The 19814-nt window shown below is 34.4% G+C and overlaps 2 protein-coding genes across 4 annotated transcripts; both read left to right on the forward strand.

Moving 5' to 3' along the window:
* The first annotated feature begins 1050 nt into the window (after positions 1 to 1050).
* On the forward strand, positions 1051 to 8172 carry LOC106417072 (GDSL esterase/lipase At1g59030-like). Its single transcript, XM_048767722.1, has 4 exons — positions 1051 to 1165; positions 7097 to 7227; positions 7620 to 7875; positions 7979 to 8172. The coding sequence occupies exons 1-4, from the start codon at positions 1051 to 1053 to the stop codon at positions 8170 to 8172; spliced, it is 696 nt and encodes a 231-aa protein (XP_048623679.1).
* A 9817-nt stretch (positions 8173 to 17989) lies between these two features.
* LOC106417097 (GDSL esterase/lipase At3g43570) lies at positions 17990 to 19744 on the forward strand. 3 transcript variants are annotated; one of them, XM_013857971.2, is made up of 6 exons: positions 17990 to 18570; positions 18665 to 18795; positions 18880 to 19104; positions 19198 to 19285; positions 19373 to 19453; positions 19543 to 19744. In XM_013857971.2, exons 1-6 carry the CDS (start codon positions 18327 to 18329, stop codon positions 19734 to 19736), a joined length of 963 nt encoding a protein of 320 aa, XP_013713425.2. In that variant the 5' UTR covers positions 17990 to 18326; the 3' UTR covers positions 19737 to 19744. The 3 variants fall into 3 exon arrangements, with proteins under 3 accessions (XP_013713425.2, XP_013713414.2, XP_013713421.2); XM_013857960.2 differs by having other exon boundaries at positions 19198 to 19453; XM_013857967.2 differs by having other exon boundaries at positions 19198 to 19453; positions 19564 to 19744.
* The last annotated feature ends 70 nt before the right edge of the window (positions 19745 to 19814 follow it).

A 19814-nucleotide genomic window follows, 5' to 3' on the forward strand; every position in this document is an offset into this window, starting at 1 on the left:
GCAACGTTTTTTATAAGTGTATTACACAATAAACAACACTATACTATAATAAATATGGTGTAGTATTAGCACCACAAAAGCTAAAGAGACCATCAGCCTAGGTGTTTCTTGGGCGCGAAGGTGGACTCCAATGCAATAAGATAAACCTTATAGCAGTGGTGACCATAAAAGGCTTGAAATTGTTGGACTGTACTGTGTACGAGACATATATATGCTAACAGATAAGGACGATAAGGGTGGAAATTTTAGTATACTATATGTGATATAGTATAGTCTGCCGATGTTGCTATAGAAAAACATTTTGTTGGAGAAGGTATAACAAGTAATTCAAGTGGAGGCGGCTATAGTGGGTACGTTTGTACACTAGAGGTGGAAGAGATGACGGGTGGTGACTGTGGTGAAAGAGAAGATGACGGGTGCGGTGAAACAATCAGTAGTGGCGATGGTGACAATGATATGTTCGAGGAGAATGCAAAAGAAAAAGAAATGACGACCTTAGACATGATCTGCACAATTAACATGATATTATACTGTTATATTGAATACATAGTATATCAACAAAACTTATTTGCATTGTTGCAGTTACTTTATACTAGTACTATAACAACTATAATACATATTATGTTAGCAAAAAAAAAAATTGCATTGTTGCTGAGAGAGAAAAATATTGAGGATGAAAGGAAGACAAATATAAGTTAAGAGAAGAAAAATATGGGGAAGAGAATGCAGACTAGAAACAAAAGAGAAGAAGAAATATTGATATATACTATACTTTGACAATAGAATAGTATACTATAATATTTACAATGATTTATGCAAGAATTGATATATATTCTTCATCGAAATGGATTGTTCATGAAAAAAAATTGTGCGCAGTAGATATAAATTTTTATCTTTAGAGAATTCAAAACAGACAATTCATTTCATCGCAACTTTTAACATTTGTTTGACTTTACATTCTATTCCATTTGTTACAATAGTATAGAATTAAACATACTAATAGAGATCATTGTTCTACTTCTCAAATGCAGTCCAGCATCTGACTCTGGGATGGCGATGAGTGGCGACGGTGCTGAAGAAAAACACAATGGAGCTAGTGGAGTAGTGAAGGAGAAGAGTCAGAAGGCGAAAAAGATACAATTTGCCAAAGAGCAAGAGGAGAATCGTAACATACTATATTGTGAGTATAAAATAGAATATAATACATTACACAAAACTACTGTTTATCTTCTCCAATTCAGTCAATCATCTGATTCTTCATCTTCTTAAAACCATTAAAACTGGATCTGCAAAAAAAAAAACGGCGGTTCCAATGTAAGTGCATGTAATACACAGTGGGATGGTTTCAAAAGTTCTGAGATAGACTACCATGCTCTTCAATCTTACCGGACCTACCTTGATTCCTTCGTCTCGATAGGAAATTGGGATCATTTGCAAAGTTTCCAGAGGTTATCGAAAAGTAAAGAGACGGTGGACCTTACAATTTCTCACGCACAAAATGAGATATTTTGGGTATTATACATAAAATATGCACAATATCGTACCCTAAAAACTGCTATGGTTAGAATCTTATTTTTGGGTTGTTACAGACATGAGGTCAAATTTCCCTTAAATCATCCAATTAGACTTTGATTGGCGTCGGTGATCTCCAAAATAACTTGTCTAAGTTTAAGTGATCCGATTATAGTGAGAAACTAGGATTTTCGAGTAACTCGTACATCAAGAATATAGCCAAAAAGCAAATTCATACCCGAAATTGTAATGATATATATTAAAGCATACTTCAAAACTATGTTCTGTATAATTTATACCCATAATAAAAATGACTTATTTATATACTCCTTTTGTTTCATAATAAGTGTCATTCTAGTTTTTTTGATTGTTACACAAAAAGTGTTACTTTATAATTCAAATGCAAATTATACTTAGGAGGTGTTATTGGTTTATATATTTTGATTGATTTAGAAATCCATATAGTATTTATAAATCCAAGTAAAATATGCAAATCCGGAGGTTTTTCCTTGGATTTGAGTCTTTGTATTTTTAACTAAAAAATACAAACAAATCCATTCAAATCCATTATTAAATCAAATATATTAGTAAATCCGTACGATTGAATAACACTTGATTTGATATAAAATTTATGAATCATTAAACCAATAACACATGATTTTAATACATATTTGAAAATCATAGAACCAATAACACTAGATTTAGTTCAGATTTTCAAATCCATTAAAATACAACAACCAATAACCCCTACTTACTTTCAGCTGAAAATTAATTCCAAACTACATTTGTTTTATAAATAATTTTATTTATCTCAAATACTATTGGTCAGAAAGATATAATTAATAACAACTTACATATATTTTCGCTATTTTTTTAATCTGTGTGAAAAGTGTCAAAGCAACGCTAATTCAAGAGGGAGTACTTTTTATTGATGTTCTTTATACACAGCCAATAAAAAAGAGAAGCACACAATCAATAAGCAAACCCTAAAAATGGATATTTGCCTCGACCGAATATTTTTTTTTTTTGACAAAAGCCTCAACCGAGTTTTAATCTCTAGTTCTTTACTTTCTTCGAGATTAGTTTGTGGATTGCCTCAACATGAACAATTCTCATCTCCTTAACCTAAGTTTCAAATATAAGATATATATCCTAATGAAACTTATATATGATAATAAAAATCAGTGCGTATGAGCAAGCATTGGTCTAGTGATTTATAATAAATTTTCATCATAAATTTAAGGTTCTTTTTTTTTTGATTTGAAAAAAGGCTTTAAATTTAAGGTTCTTAAGCATCTCAAAACTAATATGTGAAAGTAAAATTCCATCACGAGTAGTAACACATCAAATCCATGGCTGGTGCTTTCTTGTAGAATATCAAAAATTTATCTATCAACCTATATCAATAATAGGTTCTGGATCAAGAATTAAAAAAATACTAATGGATGATACCCTCTTTTCTATCGGTTTGAACTAGGGTTTCTACGTCGGGTTAACAATTTACGACCTATTGCCATAGGACGTTTTACGCAAACCGTCTAATTAATCAAACTGGGGTAGACGAACCATTAGAAAGTAGATATAGTATAGAGATGCTTTGTTTAAAAAAAAGAGAGGGTATAGTATATAGATGAAAATGTTACAAATTGGTGAAGTTATGGAGTCTATATATATTCGGTATCGATACATGTTGTTATTCCTATTTTATTATATAAATTTAGGTTTTGTTCTATAAAGTTGGATATGTTTAATGACTTTTTTCAAAATCAACCTATAATTTTAAGTCAACCATAAAACTAACTTTTTGTCATTACTATTCATCCAGTGACACAAGGCTCGTGTTTTTTAATTATTTACAAAATTGTCATTATTAATTAATTTCTTAATTATTTTGAAAATGAGAGAAAACCTATTACACCTAAACATTTCTTCTTATTTACAAGAATGTCATTGCCATCAATTGTCCAATCACCATTTTTGAGTTCTTAAAAGCTCAAGAATTCAATTTCTAACCAATTTTTCTCTCTCTCTTTCTGAACCAACAAATCTTTATTTTCTCTTCATTTTCATCTAAAAACTCTCATAACTTTCAATTTTATAAACTAAACTTTAATATTTTCTAGTTTATTCAGTTGTGAATCGCCAAAGATGGTTCTTTTTGCTCATATGGAGCTTGGATGGTGCTAAAGGGTGGAAGCGAGCTTTACACCGGAAAAGTAACTATTTACATGATTTTCGTGATTTTTCAGATTTGTGTCGCGATAGTAGTCTATTTTGTATGTGTAGACTTACGAAACGGTCTACTAGTCAAAGCACATGTTAGTTTTGCAATTGATCAAAATAACTTTTTGTAAAGAAGACTTCCCTGGAAATCTACGTATGTACCTTTGAAAACAAAAACAAAAAATAGGTAGAATTACTAAGACGTCTACGTTAAACATGTTAGTTTTGCATTTAACCAAATTTTTGACTTTTCAAAGTAGAGTTCATCAGCAGTCTATATTATTGAGACTGCTTGGAAAGTCTACAAAAAATCAGTTTTGTATTTGACCAAAAATTTGACTTCGTTGAATAAGTTGGTTTTGTATTTGACAAAAATATTTAAAAATTGACCAAAAATATTTAAAAACTAACATTTTCAAAATGTACACTGAAAAGAAAGTCTAGACGTATAAAATCATTTTTTTTTTTGTAAATACACATAATAACTCATGGATTTTGCAAACGTATATAGTAGACCTACATGACAGTCTATAAATGTAAACTGAAAAGAAAGTCTATTATTTTGTAGACTGAATGTAAAGTCTACGTTCATAAATCTATAAAAGTGAATTTGTGTATTATTCATAATGTATTTTCAAGTTTTTTTTAGTTTGATTGTGTGCGTTAGTTAATCTCAATGGTCTTGAACTATTTTCAAAAAATCTTTTATAATTATGAAACTATCAATTTTTTGGTTTGACTATGTAGTTAGCTAATAAGTCTAGAAATCTATGTTTTTGTGTATTATTCTATTAAAAGTGAATTTGTGTATTATTCATCATGTTTTTCACAATTCAATTGTTTTACAGTGTGTGTTAACGAATTTTAATCGTCTTGAATGAATTTTAAAAGTTAATGTGTTGTAATTATGGAACTAACAAATTTCTTGTTTGATTAAGTTGTTAACTATTAAGTGTAGACTTTTAGAAGTATGTTCCTGTATTTTTTTTTTAAGTATACACTTGAGACGTATTGTAAATTTTTGTAATTAATTACTCTTGAAACTTTTTGGAAAGATTGTACAGATTTTATTCTTCTCACGTGTGTATTAGTTGTTGTTTTAGTTTATGGTGGTTTTAACTGTTTGGCTGTTTGAGTATTTTTTTTGAAAAATTGATTGCTAACAAAAATTAATAATATCATATAAGTGAAACACAACTAAAAAATGAATACAATGTTTATAGATTATGTATCAAAATAATTATTTACATATGAATATTTTGTAATGATAAATTATTACAAAACAATTTATTCAATAAAATCTAGAGTGTTTGATTATTCATAATCTTGATATCTCAAATGAAGTCTTGAAGAAGAGTACCTGCAAAATAAAATAAAATTATGAGAAAAACATAAGGTAAAAAATTCAAATAATATATTAGTAGACTTCTCGACTTAAAATTTATGGTTTAGTGGACTTTTTTTGAAGTTTACTAGCCTTAATTTTTAAGTAGACTTCATGCTAGTAGACTGTATTAGAAGTCTACACTATCGAAAACTTTTTAGATCTAAAAATGTACATTTACAAAGTTTGGAAATAGTTTTTTTCTGCAAAATATTTCAAAATAGTGTTTTAATCTAAAATAGTAGCAAAGAAAAAACATAGAGTTTGTATCTATAAATTTAGTATTATATAACCAAAAAAATACAAATTAAAAATGAATAAATGTAAATCTTACATTTTTGGAAAGATGATTTGAAAACTTTGGAAGATAATACCTGCAAAATAAGATAAAATTATGAGAAAATATAAAACAAAAAATGAAAATCATATTTGAGTAGAAGTCTGCTTAAAAGTTAAGGTTAGTAGACTTCATTTGCAGTATACTCAATCCGAAAATTTTAGATCTGAAAAAAAAAAACATACATTAAAAACATGAAAACTAACTTTAAATGTAACAACTTTAGAAAATATAATTTGTAAGATAAAATAATAGTATAGTATAGACATAGAGTTTGAATGTGTAACATTTGTAAGATAAAATAGTAGTAAATTATAGACATACACTAGAAATGTTCCTTTGTTTAAGATATATAATATTAAAAAGGAAAAAATGTTTATTTTCTGATATTTTTGTTTGTCAACGTTTATTGTCTAATATATATTTGTATTTCTATTATAAGTGCTTTTCTCATCTTCTTTTCTTCTAGGATTTAAGTTAATGATATTATTATTTTTTAAATAATAATAATGAAAGCATGGAATTTAAGGTTAATTCCAAAATAAAATAAATAAAGTAAGGAAAATCAATATCATGATAAAATAATGGTCATACGGGCAAAGTCTCCCTTTTATTTTGGCCTTTGGAATTTGGAAAATGGGTTGTTCCTAATTATATATATATATATATATATATTGAGATAATGATGACGATATGTGATTTATAATTACATATGTATGTGAATATAGTTAATAAAATTATTAATAGTAATAAATTGGTAAAATAAACCGAGTAAAATGCGAATCCTAAATTAACATATGATAGTAGTTTATAAACCAAGTTTGGCTTAACATTTTATGTCTTGCGGTTACATTTATGTAATTGGTCTAAATCCCAAACATAGTATATTTAAGTTATGACAACCAGCTCATTACGATGTTATTGGTAAAAAGTAACGATAATCTCTATTGTCGTTAAGACCATAAGGAATGTCATAACTAACTAGAACCAACAAACACAACTATATTTTTAGAAGTTCAACAAATTTAAAGAACATATATATACAAGCATGTTTTCAAATTTGTAGAAGGCAAACACATCTGGAGAAGAAAAATAAACAAATCAACTAAGAAAATGAAGCTTCAGTTGTTATGCCTTGTTTTGGTATTCATTGCCGTTGAAACTAATGCAGCAAAGCAAGGAAAGAATGCAACAATCCCTGCACTAATAGTTTTTGGAGATTCAATTATGGATACTGGTAATAACAATAGACTCCCAACTCTTTTGAAGTGCAATTTTCCTCCCTATGGCCAGGGCCGGTCCTGGGCAAAGCCTAACGAAACATTGGCCTTAGGCCCCCAAAAATTTTGGAAAAAATTACATAAAAAAAACCCCCAAAATTTTATTTTTAGGCCCCCAAATTTACAAAAAAATTTTTTAGCTAGAATCTTTTAAAAACCGTCTGCACCCCCCTAAATCTGAGGGCCGGCCCTGCCTATGGCAAGGATTTTCCCGGCGGCTTGGCCACGGGAAGATTTTCTGATGGAAGAGTTCCCTCTGATCTCATTGGTAACTATTTGAAGTATTTTTTATATTTTTTATAGAAAATCTTATAGCTATTTTTATATCATGATACATTTGTTTTCACTAATTTTTTTCAGCGGAAAAGTTGGGAATAGCCAAGTCACTACCAGCATTTATGAACCCGAATTTGAAGCCCCAAGATCTTCTTAAGGGTGTAACATTTGCATCTGTAGGAACTGGTTATGATCCATTAACAGCTAAGATTATGGTACGTTATAAATATTTTTTCGGTAAACGTTGGTTACTTATTAAAATCAATTGATACATTTATTTTTTTGCAGTCGGTGATATCAGTCTGGGATCAACTAACATATTTCAAACAATATATATCAACGATCAAACAACATTTTGGAGAGAAAAAAGCTCAAGATATCTTGGACCATAGTTTTTTTGTTGTGTGTTCCAGTAGCAACGACCTTGCTCACACTTTCATGGCTCAATCTCATAAATATGACCGCACCTCATATCCCAATTTCTTGGCTGACTCAGCAGTCAAATTCGTAAGAGTAAATATTTTAAACTGATTAATATACAAATTTAAATCGAAAAATAATAACCTTATATCTAACACTAATTATATATCTTATGTATAATACTTAGGAATTACATAAGCTTGGAGCTAAGAAAATCAGAGTGTTTAGCGCAGTGCCAGTTGGATGTGTACCACTTCAAAGAACAGTGTTTGGAGGAATGTTTACAAGAGGATGTGTTAAACCTTTAAACAACATGGCAAAACAATTCAACGCAAGGCTTTCACCAGCACTAGAATCTTTAGATAAAGAGTTGGACGGTGTCATCCTCTACATTGATGTTTATGATACTCTTTACAACATGATCCAACATCCTTCAAAATACGGTAACTCATCTTATAAATATATTTTTATAAGAAAATTATTTGTATCATAAAACCTGAACCAAACTACTGAAGTATTAAGTGCATTTATCTCAACATGTTTCAGGTTTTGAGGTAGCTGATAGAGGATGTTGCGGTAGAGGCTCTCTCGCAATATCCTACATGTGTAACTCATTGAATCCATTCACATGTTCTAATTCCTCGGCCTATATATTTTGGGATAGCTACCACCCAACGGAGAGAGCATATCAAGTTATTGTTGATAACTTGCTTGACAAATATTTAAGCAAAATCTATTGATGTTTAATCATCTAACTAAAACTTATTGATCTCTTGGTGTGATTGTGTTTCCCCATCTCATTTTTGTCTCTCTGATGTATTCCTTCTTCAAATTTTCAATGTATCAAAATTTATGAATGTTATATAAAGTGCACTACAACAAAGTAATACAACGGAAATCAGTTTATTACATTCTCTTCTATTTTTATGCCATGTTTAACCCAAACATGGCGTATAAAATAATTATACAGGGCTGGGTAAAATATTCGGACCGGAATAATCGATCCCAAACCGACCCAAGAATCAGGGTCCCGAACCCAATCAAACATGGAATAAATAATCGAAAGGGTACAAAATTGCTATATCCGAAGTACCAGTGCCAAATCCGATCCGAACCGAGAACCGAATGAGTATCCGAAGATATCCAAAAATTAAATATATATCTAAAATATTAGTTATAATTATCTTAATAGTTTAAATTAAAAACATAAATTAAATATATTAGTTACTTTTTAATACTTTTGACTTTTGTGTATTTTGAGATAAAATAAGATAGTTTTGATAGAAATGCTCAAACAAAACCATATCTAATGAGTATTTTTTGTTATTTCTTGGTACATTTGGATAGTTTAGATAGAAAATACCCGAACTGAATCGGGTAAATGGTTATTTTGGGTACAAATATCCGAACTCGTTTCAGATACTTTGGTTATTTGGTTATTTTCAGATTCTTTAACATCAAAACCGAACTCATCCGGACCCGGGAAGACTCGACTCGAACCCGACCCAAATTTTGTAATACTCGAATGGGGCCTGGTTTTAAAACCTGAAAAACTCGACACCAGAAACAACAGTTTCGTACCTGATCGGGTACCCGAATGCACAAGCCTAATACTGCACTTGTACTTGATCTTATATGTCGTTCTTAGTTTGCTTAGAATTTTATACATCAATATAAACTATTTAAAAAACAAATTTAAGATAATATTAAGAAGGAAGAAAACATTTATTTTTAATACATGTTTGTATTTATCTTATTAGAACTGATTTTAGTTTCTTCTTTCATTCTAGGATTTAATTAATGACATAAAATTTTGAAACCAAAAATAATTAGAGCATGGAATTTATGGTTAAAAATCCAAAATAAAATAAACAAAGTAAGGAAAATCAATATAATGAGAAAATAATGGCCATACGGGGAAAGTTCCAGACTTCCATCATCTATGAAAAATCAATGTGGTTCTCTCTTGGACACTAAGAACATTTCCGAAGAGAAGAATACTTGTTTATTTTGGCATTTGGAATTTGGCAAATGGTTTGTTCCTAATAATCATATATATATATATATATATATATATATATTGAGATAATGATTATGATGATATGTGATTTATCATTACACACACATACACTACAAGAAAACACATGCTTAACGACCAAAATTAACGAGGAAAAACAATCCTCGTAAATTTGCGTCGAGTTTACGACGAATTTACGTGAAAAACTAAAGTCATCGTTATTTCCTCGTAACGTAACGACAAAACTGTTTCGTCGTAAAGTGGATGTAATTTTACGAGTATTTTACGAGGAAAAACTATTTCCTCGTAAATACGACGTAAACTTTCCGTGGTATTTACGAGGGAATAGTTTACGTGTATTTAGCGAGGAAATTTTTGAATCCACCAACTTTATAGGTGTTACACGTTTTTTTTGCCCACCTAATTAATTTTCGTCGTAAATTCATAGCAAAATTACAACTACCAGATTCGAATTTTCCTATAAATATGGATGTTTGAACATCATTTTAAACACACCAACAACAAAAAACGTGAAAGAAAAAAAATGGCTGGCTCCGGGACTATTTACGAGTTGCGGAAGTGGATGTATATGCATAGAGATGCTAACGGGAGAGTGACGAAAGAATACCTTGCGGGTCTGGAGACATTTATGCATCAAGCAGATTCAACACCGCTCGCCCAAGAAAGTGGTAAGATGTTCTGTCCTTGTCGGAAATGCAACAATTCGAAACTGGCAAATCGTGAAAATGTTTGGAAGCATTTAATAAATAGAGGTTTCACGGCAAATTACTATATCTGGTTTCAACATGGAGAAGGTTTTAATTATGATCAGAATGAAGCTAGTAGTAGTAATAGCAATTTTCAGGAAAAAGAACCGGTTGATCATCATTTGCATAATGAACATAGTTACCATCAGGAGGAGATGGTAGATTATGATAGGGTTCATGATATGGTAGCTGATGCATTCGTAGCTCATGATGAAGATGAAGAACCTAATATAGATGCAAAAAAGTTTTACGAAATGTTAAACGCGGCGAATCAACCACTTTACAGTGGTTGTAGAGAAGGTCTCTCTAAATTGTCGTTAGCTGCTAGAATGATGAATATTAAAACTGATCACAATCTACCTGAAAGTTGCATGAACGAATGGGCGGACTTGTTTAAAGAGTACTTGCCGGAAGACAATGTGTCTGCTGATTCTTATTATGAGATTCAGAAACTGGTTTATAGTCTTGGGTTGCCTTCGGAGATGATAGATGTTTGCATCGACAACTGCATGATCTATTGGGGAGATGATGAGAAGCTAGAAGAATGTCGATTCTGCAAGAAGCCACGATTCAAGCCGCAAGGACGGGGACGTAATAGGGTACCGTACCAAAGGATGTGGTACCTACCAATTACAGACAGATTGAAAAGATTGTATCAATCAGAGCAGACTGCTGGAAAGATGAGATGGCATGCCGAGCATACTCAGACGGATGGTGAGATGACTCATCCATCAGATGCAAGAGCCTGGAAACATTTCAACAAAGTACATCCAGATTTCGCTAGCAATATCCGGAATGTGTATCTCGGATTATGCACAGATGGATTTAGTCCGTTCGGAATGTCAGGGAGACAATATTCATTGTGGCCAGTCTTTCTTACTCCATACAACCTGCCACCGGAGATGTGCATGCAACGGGAGTTACTATTCTTGACCATATTAATACCTGGTCCGAACCATCCAAAAAGGTCCCTGGATGTTTTCCTACAACCACTGATAAAAGAGTTGAAGGATTTGTGGTCAACAGGGGTGAGGACGTATGACTGTTCAACGAAGACGAATTTTACGATGCGAGCGATGCTTTTGTGGACCATAAGTGATTTTCCTGCCTATGGGATGTTGTCTGGATGGACTACACATGGGAGATTAGCTTGTCCATATTGTAATGGAACGACAGATGCGTTTCAACTGAAGAATGGTAGGAAGACAAGTTGGTTTGATTGTCACCGTCGATTTCTTCCCATTGGCCATCCTTACCGAAGAAACAAGAATTTGTTTAGGCACAAAAGGGTTGTGAGAGACACTCCTCCTCCATATCTAACTGGAGAACAAATTGAAGCGCAAATCGACTACTACGGAGCTAACGAAACAGTTCGTTGGGGTGGTAATTGGCATGTCCCTCGTAATATGCCAGATTCTTACGGTGTTCATCACAACTGGCACAAGAAGAGTATATTTTGGGAGTTGCCATATTGGAAGGATCTTCTTCTGCGCCACAACCTCGATGTGATGCATATAGAGAAGAATTTCTTTGAGAACATCATGAATACAATATTGAATGTCCCAGGGAAGACAAAAGACAACATAAAATCGAGGTTGGACTTGCCGGATATTTGCTCAAGAAGCGAGTTACATATTAAAAGCAATGGACAAGTTCCCGTTCCGATATTCAGATTATCTTCAGAAAAAAAGTCGGTGTTGTTCAACTGGGTGGCATCAGAAGTGAAGTTCCCCGATGGGTATGTTTCGAATCTCTCTAGATGTGTTGAAAAGGGTCAAAAGTTCTCCGGGATGAAGAGTCATGATTGTCATGTATTTATGCAACGACTACTGCCCTTTGCATTTGCGGAGCTACTTCCAACAAACGTACATGAAGCACTTGCAGGTACGTAGTGTATTATATCACAATAATTTACAAAATAATATATGACTAACAATGTGTTTAATTTTTTTTTGAATATAAAAGGCATTGGAGCATTTTTCAGGGATCTGAGCACACGCACTCTTAAAGAAGAAGTTGTGGAACAGCTTCAGGAGAACATTCCCATCTTATTGTGCAACTTGGAGAAGATATTTCCTCCCGGATTTTTTGACGTCATGGAGCATCTAGCTGTCCACCTCCCATATGAGGCATTGCTTCGTGGACCTGTACATTACGGATGGATGTATCAGTATGAGCGAGCCATGAAATATTTGAAGGGAAAAGCAAAGAACCTCGCCAAAGTTGAAGGTTCTATAATTGCTGGAAGTTTGACGGAAGAAGTTTCTCACTTCACATCGTACTACTTTGCGTCAAAAGTACGTACACGGAGAAGAGCTCCAAGAAGATATGATGATGGTGGTGTTGCGCCAACATATGCAGTTGCTGGTGTTCCAGACATCTTTAGCCAGATTGGGCGACTCGGTGGGAAGTCTAAAGAGGTTTGGTGGTCGAGTGAACAAGACGCTCATAGTGCACACACCTATATTCTACTCAATTGCGAAGATCCATTGATTCGTTATTTTGAAAGGTAACATATATTGACACTTCGAAACACATATAAGTATAATTAATTGTATAATTGCGAGAGATTCATTCCTATAAAATGTGATTTTACAGCCTATTTGTTTCTCAAGTCGAAGAAACATTTCCTGGTATATCCACAAGTGACGTAGACAAAAGGAAAGATCAACACTTCATTAAGTGGTTGCGGAATCAGGTATTAACTAAAATTTTTTTCATACATTATCTGTATTTCATTAACATTCTCTTTATTTTTGCAGGTTGATTATGACGACGACGATGCAGATTATCCTAAGTGGTTACACGAAGTAATTCAATCTCCACTTGTAAAGGTCACCACATCACAGATGTATTTCACACGAGGCTATACTTTTCATACATATGACTATGGTAGACAACGGGCGACCAGTAACTATGGAATATGTGTGAAAGGGGAAACAGATTTCTACGGGATCTTGACGGAGATTATTGAAGTCGAATTTCCAGGGATACTGAAGCTGAAATGCGTCCTCTTCAAATGTGAATGGTTCGACCCCGTCGTCAACAGAGGTGTTCGGTCTAACAAATTCGGTGTAGTTGATGTCAACGGTGGACGAAGGTACAACAAATTCGAGCCTTTCATCTTAGCTTCACAAGCAGACCAAGTTAGCTTCCTTCCATACCCTCGGATGAGAGATTCAGGTATAAATTGGTTAGCAGTAATCAAAGTTACACCTCGAGGACGAATCATCAGTGGAGAAGAACCACCATTGCAAGAAGAACAGATAAATGAAGTTGAGGAACCTGAACAAGAAATTGATGATATCCTTCTCATTGATCCGCATAATCACGAGTACGAAGATCTTACCGATGATGCCACAGACGAAGCTGTTGAAGACGAGTTTAATGAAAATGATGATGTTTCTAGTGATGACGAGAATGTCGATGTATCCGATTGATGTATTTGTTTTATGAATAAGATGAGGGAGTTTGTTTTATGAATAAGATAATGTGGGGTTTGTTTTATGAATAAGGTAATGTGGGAGTTTGTTTTATGAATAAGCAAATGTGGGAATTGTGGTTTGGAATGGAAATAAAGATGGGGTTTGAAATATATGAAGTAGAAAATAAGGAATATGGGGTTTGGGGTTTCGGGTTTCGGGTTTTGGATTCTAGGGATTTAAACATAACACTCGTTAATTCCACGTAAGCTTAAATCGTCGTAAAGTCCTCGTATTCCAACAAGTAAATAACGACGAAGGACTCGTTAATTCCACGTAGGACTAAATCGTCGTAAATACCACGAAGGATGAATTCGTTGTAAAAACCACGTAGGATGAAATCGTCGTAAATATAACGTAATACAACGAGGAAATAACGACGAAACCTAAAAATAAATATGGGGTTTGGAATATATGAAGTAGAAAATAAGGAATATGGGATTTGGGGTTTGGGGTTTGGGGTTTCGGGTTTCGGGTTTCGGGTTTCGGGTTTGGGGTTTGGGGTTTCGGGTTTCAGGTTTTGGGGTTCCGGGTTTTGGATTTCGGGTTTCGGGTTTCGGGTTTTTGGTTTCGGGTTTGGGGTTTCGGGTTTAGGGGTTCGGGGTTTGGGGTTTCGGGTTTTGGATTTCGGGTTTCGGGTTTCGGGTTTCGGGTTTCGGGTTTGGGGTTTGGGGTTTCAGGTTTTGGGTTTCGGGTTTTGGATTTCGGGTTTCGGGTTTCGGATTTTTGGTTTCGGGTTTGGGGTTTCGGGTTTAGGGATTTGGGGTTTCGGGTTTCGGGTTTCGGGTTTTGGATTTCGGGTTTCGGGTTTCGGGTTTCGGGTTTCGGGTTTCGGGTTCTAGGGATTTAACCATAACACTCGTTAAAAATAACGACGAAACTTAAAATTAAATATGGGGTTTGGAATATATGAAGTAGAAAATTAAAGATGGGGGTTTGGGTTTCGGGTTTCGGTTTTGGGGTTGGGGTTTGGGGTTTCGGGTTTGGGTTTCGGGTTTCGGGTTTCGGGTTTCGGATTCTAGGGATTTAAACATAACACTCGTTAATTCCACGTAAGCACAAATCGTCGTAAAGTCCTCGTAGGATGAAATCGTCGTAACTACCACGTAAAATGATTTAAACAAAACACTCGTTAATTCCACGTAAGCAGAAATCGTCGTAAAGACCACGTAAACGGATTTATACATAAACCCGTTAATTCCACGTAAGTACAAATCGTCGTAAATATCTCGTAGTGTACAAACTTGAAAAAATTTAGGAAAAGGAGAGAAATACCAGATTAACATGTGGCAAGACTTCCAGCAATTATAATACGTAAGTCTCGCCCACATGAATTCTAATATCTTCTCCTTTTCCTATTTTTTTCAAATATTTATAATTTGAATAGGATTTTTTTGAGGATTGTGATTTGAGATAAGGTGTGATTTGGGAGTTTGTGTGTGGTTTGAGAGTGAGAGTTGTGGGTATATTTATAAGAAAGCAAGCCTCGTTAATTCCTCGTAAGGTAAATAGTCGTTAATACCTCGTATAAAAAAACACGGGCCTTTGTGATTCCTCGCAATTTCCTCGTAAAAAAAAAGACGGGTCTTTGTAACTGCTCGCTATTTCGTCGTAAACTTACGAGGAATTTGCGACGATATGTAATCTTATATATACACCCGAGCGCTCACTCTTTCTTTCCTCTCTACTTCCTCTCTACTTCCTCTCCATTTCGTAGCAATGGTAAGCCTCTCTGATTCCTCTCTAATTTGGTTGGTTTATGATAGATTAGGTGGTTAGTATAGGGAATTTAGATAGGTTTGCGGATTTTATGTTGATTATGTGGATAATGTTGGGAAATATATTGTTGATGTTAATTTTAAAATTTTCATTTTTTTCCCAGGTTCGAAAAGGAAGACTTACTGCCCATTACAGAGAGATCTTCGGTGAGTCGGGTAGTCGTTTAGACCCGGCCTCTTCTTCCGCTCCCAGTTCTTCGGGCCAGGAGACTGTCCCCGAGACTCAGTACACTCAGAGAGTCTGTGGGTCTACTTCTTCTACTGCACCATCGGCTCCTCATGTGCCTCCTCCGATGCCTCCTCCTGTGCCTCCTCCGATGGCACCTCCGATGGCCGCCGATATTCATCCTGATTTGATGGTGCCTCCGAGTGCTCCTTACTCGCAGTACACTGTAGAGGACATTCTCAGTCTGCCAGGCAGAGAAGGTTTACCAGTCATCGACCCAGACCGACCGGACGGAACTTTGTGGTATGTTGCATTAATTTTTTTTTAATTCGTTTAAATTTCTTTTATAACATTAAAAAATAATTTATATTTTAAATTTGTATTTTCCAGGTGGGGGGTTGACGGATGTCTTGCATCGGACGTAACCGACACGATCAAGGGTTACTTCTCCATGCCACATCCAAACTGGAGTAAGACGCCTCACTACGTCAGAAAGACGTGGTTCAAAATTTACGCTGTAAGTTTCTATTAATTAATTATATATACTTTAATTTTTTCATGATTTATATATATACTTTCTAAAAAACTAATTGTTAATTTATTTTTCCAACAGCAAAAATATACTTGGGCCTTGGGGATCACTGAGAGGGTGAGGAAGAAGTTTAACGCGAAGGCGAAAGTTCGCTTGTTGGACACGGTCTCCAACTGGAAGGGTGACTGGATCGTGAAGGGGTATGAGCGTGGCAAACCCGCTGAGCTCACCACGGATGTGTGGGATGGCCTCATCCGTTATTGGCGCCTTCCTGATTCCATTAGAATCGCCCAGGCTTGCTCTAACTCCCGTAACACGGTCGATGAGCACGGGAACGGGCCGATGCTTCACACTACGGGCCAAAAACCCCACGCCGGTGTCCGTTTGGAAATGGTAATTAAATATTTTATTAAATAATTTTTTTAATATATATATTAATTTATTCTAACTTTCTTAACTGTTTTTTAGGCCAAAGAGACGGGACATCTCCCGTCTCTTATGGAACTTTACGAGAGGACCCACAAGAACAAGGCGGGCGTATTTGTAGATGGCAAGTCCGAGCAAATCTACAACGACGTAGTTGCTCGGGTTGAAGACCGCCAGACTCAGCTGACCCAGCAGTCTACCGACGGATTACCCGTCACCTTATCCACACTTGACGTGGATAAGATTTACGAGGAGGTAAATTTTCAAAAAAATTAATTTTTTATTATTCATTTAATTTAACTTTAAATTTTTACTTACAATATTTATTTTTTGTTTTTAAGGTTGTCCCTAAAAAAAAGGGACGGACGTTGGGTATTGGTTCCGTCAACGATGTTCCGAGAGCGACATCGTCTTATGGTCAGCGACGGGATGATGAAGTCACTGAGCTGCGTAGAGAGTCCGCTCAGCTGCGTAACGAGTTGACCGCGACAAAATCTCGTATGGGTGGAGTCGAGGGTTTCTTGGACGTTATTGCGGCCACAAATCCGGAATGGGAGTCCATGTTGAGGAACATGCGACAACAACATCCCATTCAAGGCGAGTCATCCGACGTACATAACGAGGCGGATGTTACGAGGAGGAGTGATGAATTCTACCGGGCGATGAACGACCCTTAGTTTTTTTTTTTGGTTGTTGTATTATATAAATTCAAAACTTATTTATATATAAAATATTTTCATATTGATTTATTTTTATTTTAAATTTTAATTTATTATTAAATTAAATAATTTTAATTATTTTTTAATTATATTTTTAAATTCTGTAAAAATAATAAAAACGAAGTAAATTCGTAGCTAATGTACGACCTCTTTACGTGGAAACCTTACGAGGAAATGACGAGAAACAATTAACGACTATTTTACGAGGAAACATTTGCGAGGAAATAACGAGGAAAAGTTTACGAGTATTTAACGAGGAAATCGTTTCGTGGTTGTTACGTGTATTTTGCGAGGAAACTCTTTCAAGGTATTTACGTGTAGGTTACGAGGAACTCATTTCGAGGTATATACGAAGAATTGTAGCGACGTCCTTGCGTGGAATATTGACGTGGTCTTTACGACGAATCGCCTTACTTCGTCTTTACGACGAAATATATTCCTCGCTAAGTTACGACGAATTAGCGAGGAAATATATGTTACGACGGACGAGCAAACGCGCTTCCTCGCTATTTCGTCGTAAAGCCTCTTTTAAGACGAAATAACGAGGAAAACCGCCCTCGTTAAGGTTATGTTTTCTTGTACTGATATATATATATATATATATATATATATATGAATATAATTAATACAAATATTTTTAGTTACTAATCGGTAAAATTAACCGCGTAAAATGTGAGTCCTAATCTAAAATATGATAATAGTTTATACACCAGGTTTGGCTTAATATTTTATATCTTGCGATTACATTACTGCAATTGGTCTAAATCCCAAACATAGTACATTTAAGTTGTGACAACCAACTTATTACAATTTTATTAGTAAGAAATAACAATAATCTTTGTTGTCTTTAAAACCATAAGGAATGTCATAACTAACTGGAGCCAACAAACACAACTATATTTTTAGAAGTTTAACAATTTTAAAGAATATATATATACAAGCATGTTTTCAAATTTGTAGAAGGCAAACACATCTAAAGCAGAAAAATAAACAAATCAAGTAAGAGAATGAAGCTTCAGTTGTTATGTCTTGCTTTGGTATTCATTGTCGTTGAAACTAATGCAGCAAAGCAAGGAAAGAATGCAACAATCCATGCACTAATAGTTTTTGGAGATTCAATTATGGATACTGGTAATAACAATAGACTCCCAACTCTTTTGAAGTGCAATTTTCCTCCCTATGGCAAGGATTTTCCCGGCGGCTTGGCCACGGGAAGATTTTCTGATGGAAGAGTTCCCTCTGATCTCATTGGTAACTATTTGAAGTATTTTTTATATTTGTTTATAGAAAATCTTATAGCTATTTTTATATCATGATACATTTGTTTTCACCAATTTTCTTTCAGCGGAAAAGTTAGGAATAGCCAAGTCACTACCAGCATTTATGAACCCGAATTTGAAGCCCCAAGATCTTCTTAAGGGTGTAACATTTGCATCTGGAGGAACTGGTTACGATCCATTAACGGCTAAGATTATGGTATGTTATAATATATTTTGTCGTCAGCGCTTGTTACATTTTATAATTAATTGATACATTTTCTATTATTTTGTTCTTTTGCAGTCCGTGATATCAGTCTGGGATCAACTAACATATTTCAAGCGATATATATCAACGATCAAACAACATTTTGGAGAGAAAAAAGCTCAAGATATCTTGGACAATAGTTTTTTTGTTGTGTGTTCCAGTAGCAATGACCTCGCTCACACTTTCATGGCTCAATCTCATAAATATGACCCTACCTCATATGCTAATTTCTTGGCTGACTCAGCAGTCAAATTCGTAAGAGTGAGTATTTTAAACTGATTTATATACAAACATAAATCAAACAATATAAACTGATATCTAACACTAATTATATATCATATGTATAATACTTAGGAATTACATAAGCTTGGAGCTAAAAAGATCGGAGTTTTTAGCGCAGTACCGGTTGGATGTGTACCACTTCAAAGAACAGTGTTTGGAGGCATGTTTACAAGAGGATGTGTAAAATCTTTAAACAACATGGCTAAACAATTCAACGCAAGGCTTTCGCCAGCACTAGAATCTTTAGATAAAGAGTTGGACGGTGTTATCCTCTACATTGATGTTTATGATACTCTTTTCGACATGATCCAACATCCTTCAAAATACGGTAAGCTCATCTTATAAATTTTCCATTTGTATCATTAAGCCTGAACCAAACTACTTAAGTCTAAGTGAATTTATCTCATCATGTTTCAGGTTTTGAGGTAGCTGATAGAGGATGTTGCGGTAGGGGCTCTCTCGCGATATCCTATATGTGCAACTCATTGAATCCATTCACATGTTCTAATTCCTCGGCCTATATATTTTGGGATAGCTACCACCCAACTGAGAGAGCTTATCAAGTTATGGTTGACAACTTGCTTGACAAATATTTAAGCAAAATCTATTGATGTTTAATCATCTAACTAAAACTTGTTTATCTCTTGGTGTGATTGTGTTTTCTCCGCATCTCATTTTTGTCTCTCTTT

The sequence above is a fragment of the Brassica napus genome, chromosome C9, assembly GCF_020379485.1.
Source record: "Brassica napus cultivar Da-Ae chromosome C9, Da-Ae, whole genome shotgun sequence".
Classification (NCBI taxonomy): Eukaryota; Viridiplantae; Streptophyta; class Magnoliopsida; order Brassicales; family Brassicaceae; genus Brassica; species Brassica napus.

Coding starts and splice junctions, on each gene's coding strand:
- LOC106417072 (XM_048767722.1), top strand. CDS start 1,051: ATGGCGATGAGTGGCGACGGTGCTGAAGAAAAACACAATGGAGCTAGT. Junction 7,228..7,619: donor CATTAACAGCTAAGATTATG/GTACGTTATAAA, acceptor TATAATACTTAG/GAATTACATAAGCTTGGAGC. Junction 7,876..7,978: donor CCAACATCCTTCAAAATACG/GTAACTCATCTT, acceptor AACATGTTTCAG/GTTTTGAGGTAGCTGATAGA.
- LOC106417097 (XM_013857960.2), top strand. CDS start 18,327: ATGAAGCTTCAGTTGTTATGTCTTGCTTTGGTATTCATTGTCGTTGAA. Junction 18,796..18,879: donor CATTAACGGCTAAGATTATG/GTATGTTATAAT, acceptor GTTCTTTTGCAG/TCCGTGATATCAGTCTGGGA. Junction 19,454..19,542: donor CCAACATCCTTCAAAATACG/GTAAGCTCATCT, acceptor ATCATGTTTCAG/GTTTTGAGGTAGCTGATAGA.